The sequence below is a fragment of the Glycine max genome, chromosome 2, assembly GCF_000004515.6.
Source record: "Glycine max cultivar Williams 82 chromosome 2, Glycine_max_v4.0, whole genome shotgun sequence".
NCBI lineage: Eukaryota > Viridiplantae > Streptophyta > Magnoliopsida > Fabales > Fabaceae > Glycine > Glycine max.
The window spans coordinates 27979026-28000163 of record NC_016089.4 but is presented as its reverse complement, the minus strand read 5'-3'; the positions used below and the strand labels follow the sequence as shown (position 1 = coordinate 28000163).

The 21138-nt window shown below is 31.2% G+C and overlaps 2 protein-coding genes across 2 annotated transcripts; both read right to left on the bottom strand.

Annotated features, from left to right (window-relative positions):
• Positions 1–2306: 2306 nt before the first annotated feature.
• LOC100776505 (fatty acyl-CoA reductase 2, chloroplastic) lies at positions 2307–6970 on the bottom strand. The gene is made up of 9 exons (XM_003520272.5): positions 6469–6970; positions 6242–6345; positions 5730–5929; positions 5542–5642; positions 5233–5443; positions 4830–4991; positions 4367–4448; positions 3822–4219; positions 2307–2630 (listed from the first exon to the last, which is right to left on the bottom strand). The coding sequence occupies exons 1-9, from the start codon at positions 6869–6871 to the stop codon at positions 2462–2464; spliced, it is 1830 nt and encodes a 609-aa protein (XP_003520320.1). The 5' UTR covers positions 6872–6970; the 3' UTR covers positions 2307–2461.
• Positions 6971–15828: 8858 nt separating this feature from the next.
• On the bottom strand, positions 15829–19080 carry LOC100801654 (uncharacterized). Its single transcript, XM_003518967.5, has 3 exons — positions 18520–19080; positions 17534–17863; positions 15829–16630 (listed from the first exon to the last, which is right to left on the bottom strand). Exons 1-3 carry the CDS (start codon positions 18745–18747, stop codon positions 16100–16102), a joined length of 1089 nt encoding a protein of 362 aa, XP_003519015.2. The 5' UTR covers positions 18748–19080; the 3' UTR covers positions 15829–16099.
• Between the last annotated feature and the right edge of the window lie 2058 nt (positions 19081–21138).

Genomic DNA, 21138 nt, shown 5'->3' with positions numbered 1-21138 from the left:
GTTCGAAAATATTTAGAAATTTTCAGAACTTCATTGTCTTATTCTCTCAAAAGAAAATCTTTGGCCAAACACTTGCAAAACAATTAAGAATTCTTATAAGTTCTTCAAGTTGTATTATTCTTCTCTTAAAGAGAAAAAAACATCTTCTGTACTTCAAAAGCAAACTATTGTTGTAATCAAGAGGCAGTGGGTCTCTTGATTTGTAAGTTTTTCTGAATACAAGGGAAAGGTATCCCTGTGTGGTTCAAAAGTTATAAAGGAATTTACAAGGATAGTAGAAATCTCAAGTGGATTGCTTGAGAACTAGACGTAGGCACAGTAAATGGCCGAACCAGTATAAAACTGAGTTTGCAATTCTCTCTTCCCTAATCTCATTTACATTATTGCAGTTTAATTTTATTTTGCACATTTAAATAGCATCGAATGAATTGTTCATTGCTTCTTTTTCTGCATATTAAGACTGCATATATCTTTTAAAGAGATAATTAATATTTGTTAGGGGAAAATTTTGAAACTTAATTCACCTCCCATCTTAAGTTATTGAGGTCACTTGTTTAACAATATGTAATTTAATCATTTTAATAATATTGTTAATAGTATTTGTCACATTGTTGGAAAGAAGTTTATGCATCTTTTTATGATTGGACAAATCACATATAGAATACTAAAAAATTTCAAATAAACATACTCATATGCTTTTTTTTATCCCGTGTTGTTATATTGGAGAGATTTTTTATTTTATTTTTGTCACACTCTCTAGTAATTGTTTATACCTATTTGTACATCTGAGTAAATCATAGTGTAAATAAAGACAATAACATTTCAAGTAAAATTTATCACATTCTTTGACATATATGTCTATGCCTATTTTCACACTTGGATAAATCACATTTAGTGAATAACACGAGTTAAATACTATGCTAGATATATTAATCCTGTTGTGATTGCATTTTTCAAATATATTCTTATTGAACATTGCTTAATAGTTCATTTTCATTAAATAAAGGCAATCTCATTTAAGATAAATTTGTGACATTAATTGGATAAAAAAAAACAAAATTCAAATAAAAATTGTCACACTCTTTGACAATTGTTTTGCCTATTTTCTCACTTGGGTAATCACATTGAGTGAATGACAGTTTAAATAAATAATTCGATTTTATTATGTATGTTTATCACAATTTAAATATTACACTTACCATATTAATTTTATTGTGATTTTTCATATTTTAAATATTTTTTTAACAAATATTGTTCAATTGTTCAGTTCCATTAAATAAAAGTGAAAATTGTTATATTCTTTGATAGATGTTTATGCTCATTTTTATGGTTAAATAAAAATAAAAATACTCAAATTCTTTGTATATCCCATGCATCACACAAGTAAAAAAAAACTAGTTTAATGGAAAAGGGAGAACGTGTAGAAGAAAGATTGTTAGGGTTTTCAAAGAAAGGAAAAATTGACTTAGACAAGTTATTTTTAACACTCAAATTTTAATTGTCAAAATAGTCCTCAATGTTTTGATTTACATGTAATGTGCCACGTCACCAACATTATTAATGTTAATTGATTGATGCTAACAAAGACTAAGAGCATATGCAATGGGGGAGTTTTTTTTAATGAGTTGCTTAACAAAAAAATTGTTTTGGTGTGTCACATATAATTTTGAATTGTTTAAATATTGCGTAGGAGTTGCTTAACTTTGTATTAAATATAAGAGAGAAATTAATTGAGTTGTTTAAGATTGAGGTGACACAAATTGAATTACTTATATCAACACCATTGTAAATATTCTAACACGACTAACATCTTATAATTTCAAGAATGTATTTACAAGTTTTTTTTCAAGAATCAACATGTCAACGTTCTATAATTTCAAGAACTAAAATAATGATTTACTTATAAATTTTTGTGATAATTTGGGTGGGTGATTACCCTTAATTACAACAAAACTCGTCACTCATGTTGATACATACACATCTTGGATAGTAATTTTTTTAATATTTATTTCTCATTATTATTTGTCTTTGGAACTACATTTTGTTTTTGTGTACTCAAATTTGTTCATGTCTCTTTCATATTAAATTTTAACTTACAAATTTTAGTTATACACTTTTCCATGATCGCACTTTGTCATTAATAATTATCATTCTTCTCACCAAAATCCTTCATAGAAAAAGGTTTGAAAATGAGATAGGGGAAGTAGACCTCTTTGTTGTGTTTGACAAAGCACATTCCAACCAAAGAACATGTAAATAAGCGAAACCGGGTGGTAACCAATTACGAAAATTTGATTATTCTTGCTATTAAATTACATTATAGATAATGAAGCATACTCTTGTTGTAGTTGTTGCCACGCCCTATAGGGTTCTACAAAAGAAAGAAAAACACACATTTTAATACAGTTTGTTGTTTGTTGTAGCATAAGACTAGAGATTACATGGCACAATATATAATAAGTCACTGACTCCCCATTCCTCGTCCCTTCATGACATGTCTCCTTAGGCCAGGTATATGGACATTGGTGATGTAGTCATTCCAATCAATGCTCTTTACATCAAAGCCAAACTCCCTTTTTTCTTTTTCAGACATGCTTTCCATTAATCTTTGTGTGTTACTGTTATCAAACCTGGATCACATTAATTTGTTTGAAATCAGTAATTTATTCCTCATTACATGTATGGTTGTTTTTATTTTATTTTATTTTGAGTAAACAATATATGGATTAATAACATAATTTTTATATTGTCATTTAATTACAAAATATCACATATTTACATAGGGGTGTAAGTGAGTCGGTTTAGGTTGGGTTGGTCAAACCTGTGACCCAACCCAATCAGAGTTGGTTAAGGTCGATTTTCTAAAGCAAAAAATAAAACCCAACCTAAATCAATCTGTTTGTAAACAGTTTGAGTTGGGTTGGGTCAACAAGTCAAAACATTTAATTTTGTTTGTTCTTTTTTGAAATGTAATATTTTTATAAGTTAAAATTTTTATTAAATGAATCAGACATAATTATTTATTGTTAGATTTTTTATTAAAAAGAAAATTTTATTGTGATGGCACATCCCACTCCACTCGAGTGACTCCTATCTATCTATCTATCCATGGGGGATGGGAAATTAAACATACCATATTCGAAATAAGGAGTTTCAATAAACATGCTGAGGATGGGTTTCAAATACTTTTTTCTACCAAAACTAATGAGACACTACAAGGCTTACCCTTTGTAAATAGACCCGAAATATTTTTAGAAGTCCATCTGAAGGGACTTCAATAAATAAAATCATTGTTGCTTTGATCCTGAAGGTTAAAAATGCGTTGATGATTACTCAATTCATGTCGATAAGTCTATATAATCAATAGTTTTTTAAAAATACAAAAATATATAATAATAATAATAATAATAATAATAATAATAATAATAGTTTAATACAAATTAAAGGGTTAACGGGTTAATGGTTTAACAGGTTCAGATGTGGCCCAACTCAAAACTCAATAGGTTTGATTGGTTCGATTCAGGTCTAACCCAAACATAAAAATTATTCAACCTAAACTGTTTGGATTGATCTGGGTCAATTCGGATTCGCAGGTGATATGCACCCACTTACACCCCACCTTTTATAATAACTATCTTCAAAGTCATGTCTCATGATTTCTGATTGACTATGAATTATATAGGAAGTTTATTAACTTTTTTAGAGTGTCATTCATATTTATTGAGAGTGAAAATTTTTACACTGACAGTGCATGTTAAATTAAACTTGAGCTACTATTGTTGCCACTAGTTGAAGAGTGTGAAATTAAATGAGTATCTAACCTTCCACCGTAAAATGTGTATGGTTCATAAATGTTGGCCAAGTACTTTGCTTGCTCCACTGATTTTCTGCACATGTTTTCAAGTTTTTGAGACATCTTCCCCTTTGAGGAGGCCACAGCTGTGAGGCCTCTTTTCTGAATAGCATCTCTCCACAGGTGGCCAGAGAATTCTTCTGTGGAGCTAAACAACTTCATCAGTGGAACTTGAATTGGCCTACCCTTTGAGTCAATGCATGGTGAGGAGCTGTAATGTTCATAGAGAAGCCTTGCCAGGTCTTGGAAAACTAGAGGGTTCACCACAGATGAAGCAATTTGGTACACATTGATATCTGGCTTTTGGCTCACTCCATGCCTTGCCATTGCAGCTAAGGTTGCATTAACAACCATGTCAGCTGGGACCTATATGATGAGAGCAAATGAACAACTGCTTAGTGTGAGAAATGAGAATTATTAACCAATCTATGGAGTTTAAGAATTGTTTAATTCTCTTTTTACTTTTTAGATAATGGATTGTGTGAAAAAACGTAATTCTTTAATGTCACTTACCACATCTAGTACTCCATTTGGATCTACCAGAAAACCTGTTAGCTGCCCTTTCCCATAGCAGAGAACTATTGGATCCATCATCCTGGTAGTTAAAAGAAAAACTTTTAGTTACAATAACAAATCCTTATCCCACTAGGTGAAGTCAGTTGCATAGATCACAACGTCATTCAGCACACTTAAAAAGAAAAACTTTTAGTTATATCAGACAAATTAAGAGTGCAGTTTGTTTAAGATTCTTTTTCCCAAGAGCCATTTTTGAAATATGTTGAAGTATTTGGTAAGCATTTTAAAAAAATATGAAAACCAGATTTTAGATTATTTTGAGAAATTATATAAAATAATAACTTTTGAAGTCTCTAAAAGAAAATCATTTTTTTTATGCTATCTTAAAATCACTTTTTATTATGCTTAAACAAATGGTCTTTAAGTTCGTTTTCTTTTTAAAAAAATGATGGTAACTTACCTATTTCCTTCCATCCATCCAGGAAATGGTTCACTGAAAGTGCTCTCAATAACACTTGGTCGCATTACAACAACTGGAATATCCCCTCTCAATTTGTCAATCATCATTTCTCCCATAGCCTTTGTGAACACATATGTATCCTGCCACCCATATCTTCTGGCCCTGTATAAGAAATAACTCAACAATCAAATTAGATTATGAATTTCAAATAGGAGGTTGAACCTTCCTGTTTCTACAATTTCTTGATCATTTTACATAAACATGAAAATTGGAAAGATAAATAACGAGCCATTTAAAACATGAAATTTTTTAAAAACAGTATAATTGTGGCCACAATTGCGGTTGCAATATCAAGATTTTTGGAAACTTCACATCACAACCATAATATAAGGAAACTCAATACCTCTCTAGACCAATCTCCTTCATTTTCTGAGCTAGTAAGTTGTCTTCAATGTCCCCTTTGTAATTTGAAACCAGATTTATTTCTCCTTCAATGTCCAATGTGGGAAGGTATTTTGGGGAAACTTCAGATATATATTTTTCTCTTGCTATGCACTCTCCAATGCTAAATGGTCTCTCCATGATCCTACCTTGCCTTTGTCCATTGACATATGCTGCACATTACAAGCAAGGACTTTGTCATTTGGGTATACAATGTAAATCATACTTAGCACATGGATTTGAGTTTTTAAAACAATTCTTGTCGTTTTACCTGTTGAAACATGCAGAAAGAGCTTGAGCTTCTTGCACTTTTTGGCAATGTTCATAAGGCGGCATGGCCCTATGGTGTTTATGTTGATAGCAGTGTCATATCTGATAGCATTAGTCAAATGATTACACACAAAAAAATAGGAATTTATCATTGATGTAGAAGCTTTTTGGAGAGTCATAGAGGCTAACCTTTCATCAAATGTGGTATTAGCTGCAGAATTTACAATGACATCTACCTCCTCTGCTATAACATCAGATATACCCTCATCTAGTCCAAGATTATGTTCACAAATATTGCCTACAACAGGAACTAGCTTGCTCAACATAAAGGCTTGGTATGATTTTCCATGGATTTCTTGAAGGCATCTGAAAAGTTCTGTGTTTATGATCTAAACCACACAAGCAAAAATTTAACACGAGATTAAGAAATGAAGCAATGAGCTTAGACAAGTTCAAACTGAAAAAATAAGATGAGAAAACATTTTCTATTTATTCCTATTTTCAAAATTACAAAAACATCATCTCATTTTAACTTTTTCTATATTTTCAAAGATTCATATAGAAACAGTGAAAACAAAAGAAAACATGTATTTAGTATTTCAAGTACGAATCTTGAAACAAAGTGAAATTAAGATGTCATTTTTGTAATTATATGTGAATAGAAATTTTTTCTCAAACCTAAAATTTCATAAATGCCATACTTCGTTTTGCAATCTCTCCATTGCAGCTTGCTTATTCTTTGCCTTGATCAAAAGGTACATTTTCCCCACATCTGGCTCTGTCCTTAGAATCTTCTCAATAAAAACTGAATTAATAGCAAACAAATGTCACTACTCACAATATATCATTGTCAAAACCTATTAAACAATTGAGGAAACTTAAGATGCTTGGCATATTATCTCCACAAAAGATTATATTAGAAAGATACCTTTGGCTAGAAACCCAGTTGCCCCAGTAATGAAAAACTTTTTCCCTCCAAGAAACTTGACAATGCCTATTCCATCTTCCACCCCTATCAATGTTGTTGGTCCATCATAAGGCACCAAATCCTTCACCAAAATCTCTGCCTGGCTTTTCCCATTTTGTGACAAGACCAAGCTTCCTGCATCCATTAGAACTGCAGCTGCATGATCTGTGCCAACCAATGCTGATCTTTCTGTCAACACAGAAGACAAGCCTGAGGAGGACTTAATTACATTCCCACCCCCTTGGCAATACACAACACATGCCTTCCTCCTTGAAGGGCACCGCTCATTGTTTTGTGGCACTCCAAATATGAGTTTGGTGAGTAAACTTGAGGAAAAAGAATAACCTATGGACAAGACCCCCATGGCTTGCAGGGAAAATGAGAAACAAAGTTAAGAAGATAAAAGGGTAGTGCTAGCTAAATGTGGTGCAGTTAAAATTGGTTGACTTGAAATCTTGGCTAAATTTCTTGATGAACAAGAAAGAAAAATGCAAGTAAACAAACTCCACTCTATAAGATAAGAGAAGGGGATTGGTTGGTTTGGTGTACAAAGAGAATGAATGAAGGGAAGGGAAGGGAAGAGTCTGAAGGGGAAAAGAAAAGTAGGTTGGATTTAAGGATGAAGGAGATGAGAGTTAGGTACTTATAATATTGTATTTTGTGGAATGTGAGAGTATATCTCATATGAAACTCTCTTTTTGCCGCATTGTCACACCTCACATGAAGGCATGCATGCACCTAAAGCTTAGATGGCGGGAGCTCTCTTTCTTTCACTTGTTTGATTATTATTCTCTCTTCTTGGTAACTGGTGGTTTCTTATGTTCTATTCTTTGCTAGAAAATATAGGGATAGAAAGGGTGTGAGTGAGACACTGGTTGGTTTTGGTTCCCATTGAGCTGCAACTTTGGTTTAGCATTTATATGAGGAGAGATCACTAGTTTAAAAGTAACTCTTTTAGAATTATTTATTATTATTATTATTTTTTTGAAAATCTAATGTTATAATTTTTTTGAATTTAGTGTCCTATTTTATCCCACAAATTTGATTTTACTGGTTTAATTGAACAATTTTTAATAATGATTTAACTTAACATTCAATATTTAATGAAATTTGAACGTGGTGGTGCAATTAAATGTCTTTGTTAAATATTGGAGGTTAAATTAATGGATAAACCAAAATTACACGGTTATGATAAATAATGAATCAAATTCGTGAAATAAAAGGGAGAGACTAATTCACAATTCACAAAGAACAATAATAAGGAAATTAAAAATGTTATATAAAAAATATATTAAGAGTATAACTAAGTCATAATGTATTAAATTATTAATGATTATTCTTTAGTAGCCGTATAAAGATCAATAGTAAGTGTAATGTCAAAAGGGGTCAAATTCTTAGGTGACAAATGAGCCCAAAACTTTGAAGCTTCAAATGCAATACAGATAATCATAAATACTAATGTTCCTTTACGTACATGATAACTACGTGACATTCATATCATAGTAAGTTAACCCCAATTTGTCTAGTTAGATATTATGGGAGATATATTGTAGGAGAGAAACACATTGAATGTTAGAAAATTGTACATGTTCTGTTCAACCAAATCAAAGGGAGAGAGAAATGTAAAAGGAATGAATGATGATAAATAACTCAAGCTGTTTAATGAATAATGTATAGGCCGAAGTCAAATAATTCAATAAGAATTAAGAAAATTTACCATGTTTGCATCGAGGATTTCAAAATTTCTAGAAAATTTAAATACATAACATTTTAATTACTTGATTTAAATTCTTTTCATTTTCTAAACATTTTGTTTGGATGAAACAATTTAATTTCTTATATTTTAATTTTCTTGTTTGGATAAAATAATTTAATTTTCAATCAAATTCAAATTTTAATTTTTAAATATTTATTTAAAAAATAAAATATTAATATTGAATAAAAATAAATATTTTTCATTTTTAAAATATTTAAATATTCAAAATAATTTCAATAATTTTTTTAATATTTAACAATTAAAAACAAAAAAATAATAATTAAATTAAACAATTTTGAATCTTACACAATATTCTTGTATTAACACAAAAAAACTTAGATTAAACAATACTACAAACTTAAGAATGAATGATATATAATTCTTTGTTCAATCTAGTTTCTTATTAAAAAAAATTCAATTGCATCGTCTCGCAATAAATTTTTAAAAACACATCGAAAATAAACAATTACATGATTTAATATCTCATACAAAATTCAAATATTAATATTAATTTCATTGTTTGTAAGAGAAGAAAATAATTATAATACATATCAAGACCTAAAATCTTATATTGTCCACGTTGATATCATTCACTAATAATAGATAAAAAATAATTGATGACTCAAATAAGCCCAAACTAAAACTAAATTATATCATTGGTTATCCGTGTCCCAAAATATGCAGTTACTAGTGAAATTCCAATACTCCAATATAGGACTCCAAACCACTAGCCTCTAATCCTCGTGTGACAAGTAGCAAAAATGATTAGTTTTTGGATACACCATTGTAGAAGAAACATGAGTTTCTATTTCTTGTGTCTAGTCATCAGTTCTCACATCTCATTATCACACTTACCTGAACAACAAAAATGTCAAAAATCAAACCAACCATAATTTAGTGAGAAAAGAGATGAGCCATTGAGTTGGGTGATTGGTGAATAACAAAGGTTGAAAGTTGAAACTTATGTAGAGAAGAGGTTAAGGAATTTTGCAAGATGTGTTAAAACATAATCTGTGTTTTTGTCGATTGGGAGGGCTTTCACATTAGCTAATTGCTTTAGATTTAGATTGTCGATTTAATAGTTTTAGCCCATTGTTGTCGTGTTAAGATGAGTATCAAAACTGACTCATGTAACACTTCTTGAATATCTTCATCATTGACTTTACCATCCATTTTTTTTACCATTAGGTTAAAAGAGTTGGACATTTTATTCAAAGAAGTTATTATTCCTTATTTTACTCCAATCTCTTGTGATCAGAATGTGTGCCAAAAGAAGTTCAACCTTGTCCTTTTTCCTTTTGCATTAGAACTTGGTTATTCTAGGTCTATAGAAGCATTATCCCTTCTATTTTGTTTCACACAAAAGTGGACTATGTTATTCACATTGCTTCTTTATTCTTCTATTTTGAAAAATATTGCAAATTGTATGTTTTTTAAGAGTTTAATAACAAGTATCAAAAGTTCGAAACTAACATATTTAAATATATATCAATATGTTTTAAATATATAAAAAATAAATTATGAAATATTTTCAATTTATATCTTATTACAAATAATTCATTGTAAATTGTATTTTTAATATATTATATTTATTTCATATTAAAATTAAATGTGTTAATATTCAATTTTTTATGTTGATTAATATATATATATAATCATATAATTTATTGAAGTAATTTATTAAATATTTTCATATATATTATCATATTTATTTATATTTTAAAAAATAAAAAAAATTAAAGTAATAATCATACTCATTGAAGGTATAAGAGTAGTCTTATACCATATAACCATAACAATGTTGTGAATGATTCCACACTCATGATAAATATGAAGCAACAACAAGTACATGATCAAACATGGTCTTTTTTTGTTTGTGGTTTCAAATTCATATGATCAACATAAAGCAAAAATTAAAATATGTGATCAAACATGTATGCTTTATTTTTTATCGTGTTTTGATATAAAAATAATAAAGTAATATATATACTGATTTTAACCTTTTTTATACAATTACAAATGTTGACCTAATGTGTGACATTGTTTGTTAATAAATTTAGTGATTGCTTAACTTGATTGGCATAAATTATAAGCCAAAACATTATTTAAAATAAAAAAATTTAATTTATTAGATTTTTTGTGTAAATTTAAATTGTTAATTCAACTAAAACATAGACCATAAGCAGACAATCAAGTATTTTATGAAAATTTAATATGAGTAGTCATTATTAATCATAATGAATTATACGTGAAATTCCATAATAATTCTAATTAACACTCTAGATTAAAATACTATTATTTTATTTGATGTCGAATATGTGTTTTACGAAGAGTAACTATGGAGCAGAGATACAACTAGAAGCATCCCCCATACATGATAAATTATTATTTTAACCTTCGGATATCATTAGAGACCTAATTAGACCATTAGAAACATACATCTCAATTAATTAAAGTCCTACAACAAATTGGCTAAATAAAAAAAATACTTAGTCTTGGGAAAATTATTTCTTTTATTCTCTTTTAAAACTTATTTTATTACTTAAGTGTAATATAAATCCCAAGACAAATCACTTTTACCACAATCCCTTGTCAATCCCTCTTTATATCCTTCAACCAAAGACATTCTCCACATATAGAAGCAATTTTGCTTCCCCACACCTCCATCCATACCCGTCAAGTCAAATGACATAACTCATGAATACTCTCGTTGGTTCAATTGTCTCCATTTTCCTCCATCCACTTTAAGCAAGGTGAACTTTTCTCTTATTTTTTTCTTGTTAGGGCTATGCAAAAGTATTTACCATGTTTTCCATCTCTTTTTTCTTTCCTTTCTATGGCTTCAAAATGATAGCTTATCTTTCTTGGTTGTTGGAAGCTTGGAGCACCATTCTTTAAGAACTTTGGCAAAAAAAAAAAGTCAGAAACAAACCTTTAGTTGGGGGAAACTCTTAAGCCCTCGGAAATTTATGAATTGTTTGTGTTGTATTTTTTTCCTAAAAAATGTTTGGTAAACTCTTCCCAATTAGTTTGACAGCTTGAGCAAGGTTCTTAATGAAAAATTTATTCTTACATGATTTGCTATTTTATTTCTCCTTTCTCCACGTTTTGCTAATATTTTCTTGATTTTATTGGTTGGATATTGGCATAATGTTATGTTTAAAATTATATTCTTTGATAGATATATATGATTGTGTTGTTGGGTGATATGTGTTGTGTTGCATTTTAGTTCATTATTATGTGTCCTTTTAGTTAGAATTAGTTGTATGATTTGTTGTTTAGGTCTTAGTTTTGCATATTTTGAATGTTTTCATATTTTTTTAACTTGTTACGCTTTTGTTTTTTTAATTTGTGCATGAGATTTATGTTGATTCAAGTTTAAAATCTTGAAGATTAGTCCATAGGTTTTGGTTTCATGATTTTACAATGTCAAACAAGTTTTAATATATACGACATTTGTATTGTATGTTTTTAGACTAGTCATGATGTTTGATATAGTTGTAGTTTGTCTTATATTCATGCTTAGTATGATTCAAATATGTTAAACAAGTGGATTGATCTCTAAGTTTCTTATAAGCATTAAGTCCAACACTTTGTAATCGATTAGGAGGTTTTGTAATCATTTACAAAGTGTTAGAACAAGCAACAAAATCATCTTATACTTGAAATTACGCTAGAAGCATCGAAGTAATCGATTACCAATTTTGTAATCAATTATATGTGCCAGTTTCAGAAGAAGAAAGTTTTGTTGTGTTGCAACCTACCCTTCAGCGGAAAGGCAAGGCGAAATGTCAAAGGTGCATCTTCCAAAAAGGAAAACACGTGGGAGTCACCACCAACATTTATTTGAGGAAAATGTTAGAAAAAATGAAAAAGAAAAGGTCTGCAGATTTTGAAAATAAGGGTTCGGGAGTTATTTACGCCTGGGGAAGGTATTAGCACCCCATGCGCTTGTTACAAGGGACTACAACCTTTGATCGAGTGTGCAAAACAATACTTCAAAATTGTGCATTTTCCCTTTTTATATTTTTTTTTTCTGGGATTGACAAGGGTGTTGCCCTTGCTCCTACATATCCTCAGGTGCGATGAGGAATTCAGACCTACGTAATTCTTTAAGTCTGAAAGTTTGTGTGTTAAATTGATTTTTATGTTTTTGAAAGATTGATTTTAATTGCTAACAAAAGTCGTTAAGGTGTTGGACCTTGAAATGATGTTTTAGAATTTGAAAAGCGGAGAGAATTGTTAAGGCGTTGGACCTTGAAACGATCTCAGGTGATACTTGATAAAAACAAGTTAGTTATGAGTTGTTTTTATCTTGGTTTTGTTTATTAACTTTCAATCTCTCTTAAGACCACTTTACAACATTAGTGATCGGTTAAGATTGAACTTTACAAAGAAAAATGAGATTGCCGATGATAGATGGAGAAGATGAGTGTTCACATAATAACAAGAGGGACCCCTAAGGGTACATAGATCACATTCAATCCTCAAAAATAAAACTAACCGACGGTCACACGAAGAACACGGAACAAGAAACGAAGTAAGGAATGATCGCGGTCGCGATTCGGTAGCGCCTTGGCCTTATTTCCTCTTCTTTCTTCTTCTTCTTGCTCTCTTCTCTCAATTCCCTCACCTTTTGAACCTTGGAACCTCTCCCCAGCCTCCCTAGCATGCCTATTTATAGGAAAATGGGCACTTGGGGCAATGGCAACTCACCCAGGCGAGTTGATGCTTACTCTTGAAGTAACTGGCTCACCCAGGGAGCTGGTTCCTTCACCCTGAAGTAATTTAGGGGCCCAGGCGAGCTAGAGGCTAGCTTGGGCAAGCTAGGGTCCAGGAAACTCAATAAAAAGACCCTTTTTGCCCCTCTTTTTTGGTATTTTTTGCATTCCTAATTGAAACACTGAATGGTTCCTTGCTTTGCACTATAACTGGCGTTCAACACCGTAAGTCGACTAGCAAGGATCAAAAGATCAACGAACAATAGTCCTCGGACGAAATTAAGGTATGACATGTAGCATAAGATAATTGATTACCATTTATTGTAATCGATTAAATGCATTTGGAAACTTAAGGAGCCCTCTGTGTGGTTCAAATAATCAATTACCACATTGATAATCGATTATTCTAGAAAGCACAAAAGCATGAGAAGCTTTCTGTTTAAAATGAGATAATCGATTACCATTTCCTATAATCGATTGACACATTTTTGGAAATACAAAATAAGAAGAATGTTAACAAATTAATCGATTACCCAGTTTGATAATCAATTAAACCAATTTTGTCTGTTAAAATTATAAATACCCTCACTGGTTATTTTCATTAGTGACTCTTGATACGTTTTTATCAAGATTCATTCATTGTTCATCATGATTTTATCATTCTTTGAAGAGCTTGAGGATGTTGATCTACACATAAAGGTGGATTCAATCCAATTTTGATTTCTTTATTGTTTTTTATCTTGGTTAGGGTTATCAAGGATTTGCATGAGTTTATAGGATTTCAATTCTTGTTCTTTCTCTTGTAGCGTTCAAAGGAAGAGTAGAATTCAGGAATTGCATATGCATAGTATTTATACTTGATTCTCTGTTAGTGAAAGTTCTAAAGTGTCTTAGAACAACTGTACGCAGGTCCTTTTAAGGATTGAACCCATATAAATTCTATGTGATTTTCTCTTTCTCTAACCCTTAGTCTTATATGTCAAAATTGGTAATGGAATTGATCTTAAAGGACCATAAAACTCTGTTTTCATCTTATATTGATTTCATTTCTTTCTTGGTTGTGATAATATTTATATGATAAACTTTTGAGAAAACTTTGATTAATCAAAAGGGTTCATTTTAATTGAATTAAGAAACTAAGTGGTAAAGTTTTCAAAGGAATCTATTTATCCCCCTTCTAGATTCCTAGTTAACCAACACTTTCTACTTGGTTTTAGGTTGCAAAAAGAGCCTTTTTATGCATGCTAGACTTTAGGAATCAAGCCTTGGCCTTTAGAGGCATCTTGGAGTGGAAATATTGGAGCTTTTCTTATGCTGGCCAAAAGTTGCACGAGCGTGCAAAAATTCGTGCACCCATGCACATAGCTTCTTTGGTGTGTGTTTGAAAGTTGCATGGGCATGTATGCCTCAGTGAGATTTTATTGCTTTATTTTATGTTTTGTTAGTGAGCATGCCTAATCATATTTGACCCATAGCTTTAAACAGGAACTTTCTGTTTAGATTAGCATTACAAATCTTGCCTTTTGAAAACTTAGATAGCAACATGGATTTCTCTTCCTATTCCTCTTCCTCTCTTTGTTTGTGGTTAGATGTTTTTCTTTTACTTTATTTCAGATTCTATATATGGCTACAAGTGAGTAGTTTTCCACTATTCCTTATTCTAGGATTGAGGCACAACCTTGACAATTGTTCATGTTAATTTAATTTAATTAAGGTTTTCTTTAATTTTGTGCTTTTAATTCTTCTCTTATTGATTTATAAACGTTAGATGTTTAATCACCGTTTGCATGACGTTAGGCACTTAAGGATGAATTGAAAGATGAAGTTAACGTGTTGGAACCATAAGATGAGAGCTTAGGTTTTGATTCATCAGAGTAGGATTAATCCTAAGTGGATAAAATGAATTAGTAAAAAGCGTAAATATTTAATTGAACATAACACCACGAAAATAGGGATTAATTCAATATGCTGCTCAACTTGTTAATTTCTATTCAATGTGACACTTTACCTTCACGTTTGTACTCCAAATGTATTATTGTCAATTCCAACTATTCTAGGCTTATATATAAAGATATTTTCTTATATTTGAATTAAGATTAATTTGTCATTAAAAGAGAATTAGAAAGAACTTTCAATTTGTAGATTAATTGAATAAGAGTCTTGGTTTGAAATCCCCACGATCCTCAAAGTTTTCTAAATCTGAATTTTATCAAATAGAAATATTGCTCTATCTTTATATTTATCTTTAATTTAATCTTTATCTCTTGAATCAAATCTTCAAAACATTCCCGAATCAATTTTTAATATTTTCCCAATTTAATTTATATATTATATTTTACTTATAAAATTCACATACTACGGTCTCAAATATAAATTAATTTAGAAAGTTAGTTAGTAGCATTTAATTGCCCTGCTCTCATTTAAAAAATAATAATTTTTTAAAAATATTTTTCATTGAAACTTGATATCAAAAATAAAAAAAATATTGAAAATAAAATCTCAATTAAGTGAAGATCATTTTAGAGATAGTATCATTAAATGGGTCAAAATTAGTTGAGATTTGTTTATATATTTAAGAACAAGAATAAGCATTTTTTTCTCTTATATTTAGGCAAGAGTTCTTAATATATATCAATTTATGTGGTTCAACGATTGATTAAGTGGTTCAACTAATAACTCACTAACCGAATACCTAGTGACTAGGCTGGTTTTGGTAATACTGGTTTTAAGAATACATGTATTTACTTTTTTTTATCCATAGAAATAAAAAATAATGTCACAAGATGTACAACAATTCATGCATCCTATTCAACCTATTAAGTTAAATCCCTTTTACACACATAGTTAACTATACCAACTTATAATCTTCACCAACAAAAAAATGGCTTCATACACAAGTCAACTTCTTATATCAATACAACACGCAAAACAAACTCAAAAAATCGAATTCAATATCAACAGCCAATAGCTGCCATCTATGACCCTAGAATGTGATAGTGTAATACAATTACAAAAGCATTATACATGTTAAGTAACAATTAGCATCATCATCAACCATTTGTGTAGCGAAAAAACAAAAGCACTAAACAATTACAAGTTTCCATGTATATATCATCTATGCAAGGGTGAATGATCTCCAATCTAGCTCATCATCTGAAGAACAATCTCTCTGTAGTTCCTGAGGAGGTATGAAGCAGTCCAAGGACAACCCTGGCACATTGAATGCAACATCATCAATGGTCCATGACTCTTCCAACCTTGTGATGGATGGTCCAGCCTTCAGGTTGTCCCCAAACCTGGTGATCAACGCGGTCGATGAGCCAGCATGTGCAATCATCACACCATCCACAATTCTATAGTCCTCAATCTTGGTTGACATTGTGGTTTCCCAGTATGTGGGGTGAGACCCTGGTGCCTGAATCCTGGTCAGGTAAGAGTCCTCTAGGTACACCAAAAGGCCACTTCTCTGGCTGAAGTAACCAAATATGGCATGCTTGATCATCTCGGCCGTGTTGTCGCTGCGCTCAACAAGGTCTTTCTGATCAGCTGAGAGTTTCAGCACAAAGCAATCCATGCCTGAGATTTCTTTCTCCCCCATGTATTGTGCTGCACAGAATACAGCAGACACTGCCAAAGGGTCTAGTCCCTACAACGCACAAATATAGTGTCACTTAAAAACCAGAACCACTGAAATCAGTACCAAATAGTAGAGATACCAAGATACAATTATGGGTGCAGATCAATTCAGTCTCACTGCAGAGTGGACCCTGTAGGCTAATAAAGTCTACAATTGCATTCATATTTTGTGTGAAAACATTAAATTCAGCTCTTCTGTTTTAGTCTTCTTAGGCCTTGGTTTTGAAGAATCTTAATTGAAATGTTAAGTCAAAATAATCACACATAAACCATGATGGTTGATGAGCAAGTTGTATATGGTGAGGAAGCTGAGAAATAAAGAAAAAGAAACATAGGAATGTGGTTAGATGGAACAAACCAATGAAATTTAGTAGGGAAACACAGATCCATTAAATTGGCTGGTAGCATGTGGATATATTGAAAGCCTTGTATAGTTGTATTAATTAAAATGAACAATAGCAGCAGTGTTAACCCCCATTTATGGCCATTTAAGTATTTGATTACCACTCTACATCTGTTACAGATCTGTGTCAACAACACTTTTCTTTAATTTTTTCTCATAATAATTTCCAAACACCATCTTAACACATTAACACATTCCAAAAGGGGTTCTTCCCTTACACTTTATGCCAAAACACTATACCCCACCAATTCATGGAGCCAGGGATTAGGTCACAAGTCGTACCAATTCAATTTTTTTATAACATAAGATTTTCATACTCAGCATCATTATGTCCCAACATTAACAATCACATTTAGCTGTCAATTGTAACTCAGCTCTAAAAACACCTTCAAGGTACCACACCAATGAATACCATCACAACAACCAACATAACAGTACCAACAACAAACACAACACAAAATTTGTTGGAAAATTTAAAACAAGACATGATGATGATGATGAAGAACTTGCCTGAAGAGCACGGCGAAGAGGCCGGACACCACCTTTGGCAGCATGCACGCCAAGCCAAGGCGTGTGGCGCCAAGCAATGGCACCATTGCTACCAGCCACAACCTTTTGGCCACCCAAAACCAGCTCTATCTGCCACTTATCAGGAACCATTTGCCACATAACAAAGCACCCTTTCTCCAAATTAATGCCACCACTTGTGGATCCAAGCTCATCCACCACATCCATTGTCACTTTCCCTGTTGTGAACACATTCTTCACTGTCCCCTCCAACTTCCTACACCCTGTTGCAGCCCTGAAGTGTTGTATGATATACTGTGCCGAAGATGACACCTATTACATATTACATTTGTTCCAACAAATGAAGAAAAACATTATTGAAATGCCTCTGCCATTCTCCTTAAAAGAATATATCAACCTTTTCATATCTTTACGACACACTCTTTACAGTAATCACATGGTAAGATGATAAAATCGGTGGCACACACATAAAGATTAAAGAGGTTCCATGTATAAAGAAAGTGATCAAAAGTAACACTTTCAACTAACTTTTTAATCTTGATCAAGAAAGAACATCAGTTCAACCAAAGAAGGTAAATTAGCAAGATTCTTTTAAAAAACGCACACACAACTTATTTTCATAGACAAACAAAATACATAATTGATGGTATTTTTTTCTTCTGGTAATTATGAAGGGAAATTTATATGCGCTTGTGAAGAATTACATATAGCAAAAGTTAGAGCTTTGCCGCTCAATAGTCTTATGTGACTCGAAAAGAATTATATCTCGTAGGTTTGTATCTTACTGACTCAAGTAGGATTGTTTCTCATGAGAGAGATATATATACAATGTCTTTAGACTCTTCACCAAAAAGAAATATATATAGCAGAAGTTTTCAAACAGCAACACCACCACTTTCTCTTGCATGGTGATGGTGCATTAGAATTTAGAGAGAAAAAAAAGAGAGAAAGAGAAGAAGAGGGCTTGCCTCATTGAGGGGTAGAATGGGGTGGACAGGCACAGGAAATAAAGGGCAACCCAAGACACTAAGGAGGATCTTGAGGTTGGACTTTTTGTTGAAGGCAAGGGAAAAATGAGTCTTGATCCAATTCCAGTTCCTCCATGACTGAAGGCATTTCTTTGAGTTACTATTGTTGTAGCCTTCGTTTTCTTCATTGATGGGTTCTTCTGATAATGGTGCAAGTCTACCCATCATAGCTTCAGCTTCTTCTGCAGGTTGTTGAAACGTGAGACACACAACAGAGAAAGAGGAAAATGCGTGCAAAGACTTGAAGACAGGGCTTCAAAGGAACACATACACACTTTGTGGTGTTGTTGTTGCTGCTGTTGTAATGTGTTTGTAGGGGTTTGAGCACGCGCAGGGTGAGTGCGTGGGGTGCACGATGGAGAGAAAAAAGAAAGAAAAAAAAAAGGTTGCACCAAAGTTAACTGCAAGATTGAATGTGGTGATGTGACCCAAAGGGTCTGATTTAAAGAGAGGGTGTAAAAAGAACTGAGAAAGATGGGATAAAGTAGAAGTTTGATTGTGCTTTCGGATTGCATTATTATATGGTGCGATGAGAATTAGGGTTGGGATAGGCCAGGTTGGTCTACAGGGGTCTATGACCTGTCCTACATAAAGTCTGACCTGGATTGGCCTATTTAATTAAAAGGTCAGGCTCAGGCTTTTTTAAAAGCCTATTTAATTAAATAGGTCAGGCTTAGGCTTATTAAAAAGCCTTAGAAGCCTAATAGGCCGGCCTATATATATATATATATATATATATATATATATATATATATATATATATATATATATATATATATATATATATATATATATATATATATATATATATATATATATATATATATATATATATATATATATATATATATATATATATATTATTTTTTTGATATAATTAATATTTTTTTTAACTAGCAGATTCCATTCCTATAATTAAGTAAAACTTTAATTACAAGGTGTATTCTAGAGCAAATAAAAATCATATCCTATCATAATATCCTATTATCATATTATGTTTCTATACAAATCATATCTTATCATATCCAATTATGTTTTTATACAAAAATTATATCCTATCATATTTACGTTCCTATGCAAAAATCATATCATTTTTCTATCAGGTTTCCTTTTTTTTAATTCTCCTATTACGTTCCTAAATAAAAAATTTATTGTAAAAAAGCTTTTAAAGAGGCTATCAGGTCAGACCAGGCTTTTAAAAAGGTTTGGCCGAGCCAAAATAAAAGTCTTTGATAGGCTATAGGCCAGGCTCAGGCCTCAAAGATTCATTGTAGGCTAGGCTCAGGCCTTTTAAAGCCTGGCCTGGCCTGGCCTATTCCCACCCTAATGAGAAGTGAACAACTAATTAATCTTGTAAGTAATCCACCACTTTTGAGCCTTAACTTTTGATTTCTTAGTAAAAGTAGAATCAATAATATAATCATGAGTTTATGAATTGATAGTGCAAAGATTTTTGTATTTTTTTTAATTAATTAGAAATTGTTTTAAATGTGATTTTTAAAGTTTTTACGGGCATGTATTTTTAAACTGATCTATAACTATTAATAAAAATAATTATCTCATTGTATATATTTATTATTCCTAATTTATGATTTAACTACTTTTTAAAAATTACTCACAATTACAAATAGTTATTATCTTATAACTTTTTTCAACATGATAATTATTATAATTATATCTAACTCAGAAAGAAAAAATACACACTTAAAACACAAGGCACTGTTCTTCACTGTTCTTCAACTAGTTATTATAAATATAAATAATCTTATCATGCATGCTATCTATACTTAAATGACAATACCAAAATAACTGTCGACGTATTTTAATTAAATTATATTTAAATCTACATGATGGTATGAAGTTGATATCACATTATTTCGTTCAATAATCCGTCCTCAACCTGTACAAATTAACAGTCTTGTTTTATTGCAGGTTTTGCTTGCTTAGATATTGAAATTGAAAAGAGAACAAAACTAAAATTCAAATAATTTCTTTTTTGTTCTTCATTCCGGTTATAATCCAAGTTATAATTGAAACAACTAAAACATGTCATGTGACACCCTCTATTTAACATATATATATAAAATAAATAAAATATATAAAAATACGGATAAACAAATTTATGTGGGTAAAAGGTTCAGATTTATTTTAATATTGTCAAATAAAACTTATTAAAACATACGACTCAGAACAATGCCATCAAAGTTTACAAAAGAAATTTTGATAAAATAAAATAACATCATGTGATTAAAATAAAAACTTATCACCACTGTCATATCCTATTATAACATTATGTTCCAACGTCCTCTAGCACGAGATTCTTTAAAGTTATCCACCTAGTCATCTACTCCTACGAACACAAGATTCAAGATCATCACATGTTTCAAACACAAATAACACACAGAGGGAGTTATCACATTTCTAAAAACAAACAAATAAGCAAAGATATGATCAAAATAAATTATAGAAGTATTTATAACATAACTCAACTTAATACAATCCACGTCACTTCATCACTTTATCATTTAAAATTCATATTTTAATCACCAATCACATTAC

Bases quoted from the DNA above. Each gene is read 5' to 3' on its own strand.
- LOC100776505 (XM_003520272.5), bottom strand. From the start codon at position 6,871: ATGGGGGTCTTGTCCATAGGTTATTCTTTTTCCTCAAGTTTACTCACC. The intron at 5,930-6,241 runs GTATGGCATTTA...TGTGTGGTTTAG, and splicing joins TGGAGAGATTGCAAAACGAA to ATCATAAACACAGAACTTTT. The intron at 2,631-3,821 runs GTTAGATACTCA...AATGTGATCCAG, and splicing joins TACACATTTTACGGTGGAAG to GTTTGATAACAGTAACACAC.
- LOC100801654 (XM_003518967.5), bottom strand. From the start codon at position 18,747: ATGATGGGTAGACTTGCACCATTATCAGAAGAACCCATCAATGAAGAA. The intron at 17,864-18,519 runs GCAAGCCCTCTT...AATATGTAATAG, and splicing joins CCATTCTACCCCTCAATGAG to GTGTCATCTTCGGCACAGTA. The intron at 16,631-17,533 runs GCAAGTTCTTCA...TGTGCGTTGTAG, and splicing joins CTCTTCGCCGTGCTCTTCAG to GGACTAGACCCTTTGGCAGT.